The sequence below is a fragment of the Limulus polyphemus genome, unplaced genomic scaffold (assembly GCF_000517525.1).
Source record: "Limulus polyphemus unplaced genomic scaffold, Limulus_polyphemus-2.1.2 Scaffold511, whole genome shotgun sequence".
NCBI classification, from domain to species: domain Eukaryota; kingdom Metazoa; phylum Arthropoda; class Merostomata; order Xiphosura; family Limulidae; genus Limulus; species Limulus polyphemus.
Genome location: NW_013666121.1, coordinates 57234 through 63233, shown reverse-complemented (window position 1 = coordinate 63233; position 6000 = coordinate 57234). Strand labels below are relative to the sequence as shown.

General features: G+C 28.9%; 1 protein-coding gene across 3 annotated transcripts in view; it reads right to left on the bottom strand.

Annotated features, from left to right (window-relative positions):
• LOC106458763 (diacylglycerol kinase theta-like) overlaps window positions 1-6000 on the bottom strand; it is an 85470-nt gene that overhangs the window by 25728 nt on the left and 53742 nt on the right. For all 3 annotated transcript variants that reach the window (XM_022385081.1, XM_013918312.2, XM_022385080.1), the window contains exon 14: window positions 3868-4052. In XM_022385081.1, coding sequence (XP_022240789.1) covers window positions 3868-4052 — 185 coding nt within the window. The remainder of the gene's footprint in view (window positions 1-3867; window positions 4053-6000) is intronic.

The window sequence follows — 6000 nt, the reverse complement described above, 5'->3', positions numbered from 1 at the left end:
AATAACAAATTTTCAAAACATAAATGTTTACTAATTAATCACAATAAAGGCTTAAGTCATATTTACAATTTTTGTGTTTATTTTATTGCTTTGAAATTAAATTTTTCTGCTGGCAACATGCTACTTTTAACACCCCCCCACCATTGTTTGTTCCCTTAGTTTGCCAGAAAAACTTTACACAAACTCAACATATTATATATGTTTGGAAAGCTCTGTCCATCATCTATAATGTAGAACTTATCATATGCTTGTGTAAGGTATGTACTCAGAGAAATTTGAACTAGAACACTGGCAAACATCAAGTTGAACACTTAAGAAAGCCTGGTCCTGACCATATCTAATCAAAATGTTTCACGAGGCACGCACTCGAGCAGCTCATGGGTAACGTAAATCAATAGCGTAACGTGACTTCCAAATCCGCCAAGTGATTTACAACTTATAATGGCAAGAATAGTACTTAGACATGGTTCAAAGGGCAGAAAAACAATAAAATTTAATGATCAATAGATGTATACTGTTGCGAGTTTAAAGGTACTTAGGATAAATGTAGTTTGATCTTACAAGTGGAAGTTATTCTAGAAAGAAAAAAGGTGTAATGTAGATTTATTTCAATTTCTTTTTTTAGTGGTTACGAGGTCGGTCAAATTGACCAATGTTGTTATACAGTTATGGTAAAGAAAATAACAGATAAAATACAAAGTTTTAATAAAAACAAACATCTGAAATGTATTTAAGAGGTTTTAGAGATTACACAAATTAAATCTGAGATTTTAACCTTAACATGAAAATCACTTTGCATATGTACCATTGAAAACAAATACTCAATATATTCACCATCAAATCTTTTTTTAGTCTGTTTAAAATACTTAACAAAAAAAAAAGATTTTTTTGTAAGTAAAAGACTTATAATGTTTACTGAAAGACAGCAAAATGTTGTGATGATATACTTACTGTTAAAAGTTAACAGTTTCAAATTTATAAAGGCTTTATATGACTACAGATAGGTCATATGGTTGGTCAAATTGACTGAGATCATATTGAAAGAGCACAGAAATAACAACACACACACAAAATAATTTCCTATAACTATCATAATTTATTTGGCTCTCTAACATGCAATAAGAGCCCTTATAAATTCAGCTAAGCTTATCGATGTGAATATCATGAAAGAAATTTCCAAACTGGAGGCAAAATAGACAATACTCTGTACAGAAAACATACTATAACAAGTCATTTAAAGATTAAAAATCTGGCTTTCTATTCTTTATAAATAATATAGTATGAAATGTTGAAGTAAACTACTAGCAATTTGTGAAAGAGAAAAAGTAACAGGAGGGTGTGGAAAATGAGTCTGATTTACTAGTTTATGGATCCATAAACAAATAAGATTGAAGGATATAAAAATTATGCTTTGTCTTAGTAATATCTATATAATAAAGAGTAATTCACTTTAAGTTCCATATTTCACAGACAGATGGTAAATAAATTAGAGAAGAGGGAAGACCTAGAGAACAGATGTTACAATTTTTATAATAGAGAAGATTAAGGATTTTTTTAAACATTTACTTATAAAATTAAAAATTTAAAACTTACATAATGTTGAAATTTGATTTATTAACTAGTTTTTGATGCCATGTTTATTCGTATATAATGATAATAAAGAAGCTTAATTAAATTTTGAATGTAACTCTAGAAAGTTGTCACATGCTCACTTTGACCAACCCGTAGTGAGGGTTGAATTGGGAATTTTTTTAACAAGATGAAGCTAAATATGTATAAATTATCAAATAAAAACACCTTCAAGATACTCATCACATCTTACCACTTAACCATTTCATCTCAATATGTCTTCTGAACATTAGAAATTAGTGAATATTCAATGTGAAAACTTCTTCAAACAAACGATATTTTCATTAGATCCTTTTCAACCTTAAGAATAATTTTTAGAAACCTATTTTGTGACAAATTTAAACAAGTATATTTAATCAACAAATGTCCTGTTTTTTTCAGAGATCACTTAATCATGCCACTAAGCACTACTTGTTATAAATCATTCCAAAAAAGAACTTTGCAGCAGAAGTGGTCTTTGGTAATGAGTATGATATCTAAGCTTTTGATACTGAAGTAACATATTTAGATTTTGTTTCTTATGCTTTTTTTCTGTGCAAAACTCTTGAAATAATAACTGAAAAACTTATTTCTTAAAGAACTAGAATTCTCATGATAATGTATGATAAACTTGTACTTTACATTACAAAAATGCTCATTGTTGAGGAAAGTTTTAAGACAAATTTACTGCAAACAATAAGGAAATAACTGCCTGAGCATATAATCAATGAACATATTTATATACATTCTCAAGAAAAAAGGATATTCTGCTGGATCATTTACTTGAAGAAAAGTCCACGTATTGCAATTACTTAACCCTTTTGGTACAGGCCCCGCAACTTGCAGAGCACCATATCAGGAATTTTACTTGTGCAACAATACACACTGTAACTCTGAGATTTCTTGATGAGATTTCTCATAAAAAGTGGTAAGATTTTGTTAAAAATCATAAGTATTTTGTACACAGAGAATGACATTATTTTAGTTGTTTTATAATAATAACTTACATATTTATTGTAGTTATTTGCACTCAAACTCTTAATAAATCAAGTGGAAAGTTATTTTAATTTTAAGTATAAAAATATTTTTCTTTATCTTATAGTTTCATATCTCATTTGCATAACCTCTAAAAACTCCTAAATGAAGTTTTTTAAGGTAAATGTTTATATTATATTTTCATTTTCTCTACCATATCAATAACTAGATAATACCATCATCATACAGCATAACGAAATGTTTAAACTAAGAAATAGAGAAAATGTACATATCTTTTAATTTTTCATAGAATTTCTTAAAAGATCTTTTTACATACATAATTTTATATCTTTTCCCTTTTTTAATGTTATGTTTTCCTTTCCTGCCCTTTATCTTTTATTACTCATCTTAGCACAAGTCAACAGTGCCTTCGGAGCATAATTACAGTACCTTCAGCAGAGATGTACAAGCCTTCAGCAAAATTATTATACCCAAGCATAAAATCTTAAGTCTTGAGAACTTACACAAAGTATGATGTATATTTTAAAGAATGTTTAAACTTTTCAATTACGCATTTTTAAAACATAAATAATACATAATTAACTATGATATAAAAGTAAGACCTAAATATAATTTAAGTGTATCTCTAACTATAACATATTTAGGTAAGAAACAACTGTAAGTGCTATTGTCGATCAAACAGCCAACAATACTACAGGCAGTTCCATCTACTCTATGATGAAAACTGCCTGCAGATTTCATAATAACTGTTGTTGGATTATAGTGTAAAATGAACTCTTTCTAATGACTATATAGATGTAAGCATGGCACCTGTCAGAGATTGATAAAATGTATTATTTGTTATTACTGCATTTGTCCAGAGAACTTTGAAATGTACATATCAATAGGGCAAGTAAACAAACTTATTGTCTAGACATACATCTACATGACTGGCATTATCTTAAACAAGATTGAGATCATCAAAGTTACTTTTGCAGAAAGGTTTAGAGTTAAAACATAATATTTGAAATAACACATTGGAGGACCTCTTTTACTACTAATCTTTAGAAGGTAAATTCTGTGATAAATTTAATTAGTATGATTTTTTTTTTTTGGTTCTCAATGGGATCATCTACAAATCCTGTTTGGGAAAAATAGGGCAAATTAATAACTGTTCAACAAACAACTGTGAACTAATATTTTACATGAATTTGGAATTGTAAAGTAACATACAAAATTTGTTTAGTATGACTATTCATGTACATGTAATATTCTCTGGCTTACCCTTATTCCTGTTGGGATCATCTCTGGGGTAATACTTGGTAATAGAAGGACTAGAAGGTTTTTATCATCAAAGCTACATTCTCTCAGCATATAAAAGGCCTTAACTGCTATGTCTGCATTGTCATAGGAGACAATCAGTGAGCCATATTCATAGTAGATTGGTCCAATCTGTTTGAACCTGTAAGCTACAAAAAATGATGACAAAAAATGTAAAATAGCATGTAAGTAAAATGCAGGGTTGCAAAAAATAAATAAAAATAGCCATAAACAGTTTCTAAACAACTTTCATTTTCATCACACTATTATTACTTAACTTAAAAAATAATATAATTCAAAGTAATAATGTTAGTTACTAGTACAGATCTTAGAAGAATTTAGTCCTTGTACATGTAATTTCACCATTTGAAGACTTACTAATTAATTATATTCATATACAAAATAGTAATAGTTACAAACACATTAATATGCATTATAAATTTATGTTTACTGGTCAACAGTTTACTAACAGAATGATGACTTATAACAACCATGTAGACAAATTTCCATAACAAGTAAGAAAAAAGATAAAAGTTTTTTAAAAAGCCAACATTTGCAAAAGTTATGAAATGCCTTTTGGTGCAACAAAATACTTTAATGCAACTATTATGTCAGGTAACATATAAAAAGCTCACATTACTTCCTTCAGAAGACTATATGAGCACATCCATCATCAGAGGTGAAATTACACTTCACAAATAATTCTACCAATTTTTATAACTCTGCAGACAGACATACTGTTTTTCTATTCTTTCTTCTTCTTCCAAACACTTTTCAGTGGATTGCCATTCTTTCAATTCTTGGTAGATTGATTTAAAACTTGGTAGGGTTATACCTTGGTCCAATATGCCCAGATATCTTTTAAATTTCTATATTTAAGCCTTTTTAAAGATTTTATGGGGTCAAAAGTAAAACAACCCAAAAAAATGTATATTTTAGGTTCCTGTGCAGTCATGTTTACAGCAATCAAGATGAAAATTGGCATAAATATAAATTTTGATGTGCTCAGCCCATTTGGAGTTTTTGTCAATTACTCAGCCATATTTTGACCAATTTACATGGGATTTAGCATAAAGACACTTTTCTACAGGCAACATACATAGATAAATAAAAAAATGTTGGACTTGTCCATTTTTAGAAATTATATGGAGTACAGTTGCCACAAAAATCATAATTTTAGGGTCTTTTGACAATTCCTCCACCATATTTCGATCAATTTACATGGGATTATGGTAAAAAGATACTTTTTACAGGTCCCAGAGATATAGACAGTTTGGAATTTTTGTCTTTTGCTCAAGTTTTCAGTGAGAAAAGTACAATTTTGGTTTTTTGTGAACTAATAATGTGTATGTCAACCAACTTACAAGCAATTGCAGAGACATTACATTCACCAATGAATGTTGGCCTCTTTAATTTTAACACAATACAGGGGACAAAATAGTTTGTTGGATTTGATTAACAATTAGCATATATTGCTTAGCATCTTCTTAACATACTAATTGGTATAACATAAACAAAAAGTAGTTTCATAAGATTTTGTACGTAATACACGAAAACCTTGTGTCATGCACAGTAAAGGATACCCATGGCAATAGGGTTAATGTAATACAAAATTTTCACGAATCACGTCTGTGGGTAATTTAACTTGACAGTGTAATGTGAGCCACATGTTCTCCAAGTGATTTACATTTACAACTTATATTATAATGGCACAAATAGTACTAACACTAGTAGTTAGACATGGTTAAAAGAGCAATAAAAAATCAATAGATGCATATTGTTATGAGTTTAAAGCTACTTAGGATAGATGAAGTTTTATGTTACAATCTGAAGTCATTCTAGAAAAAAAAAATGATGATTTAGATTTTTTTTAATTTTTGCTGGTTACGAAATTGATCAACCTTGTATAGACTTAGCTCAGAGGAAATAACAGTTAAAATCTGAAGCTTTACTGAAATAAAACATATGAAATGTACTTAGAAGGTTTTAGAGATTATGCAAATGGCATTTGAGATGGAGAAAAGTATTTTTAATGTTAACATGAAAATCATTTTGCACTCCGACTGGTCAAAAAAAGACTCGATATATTCATGGACT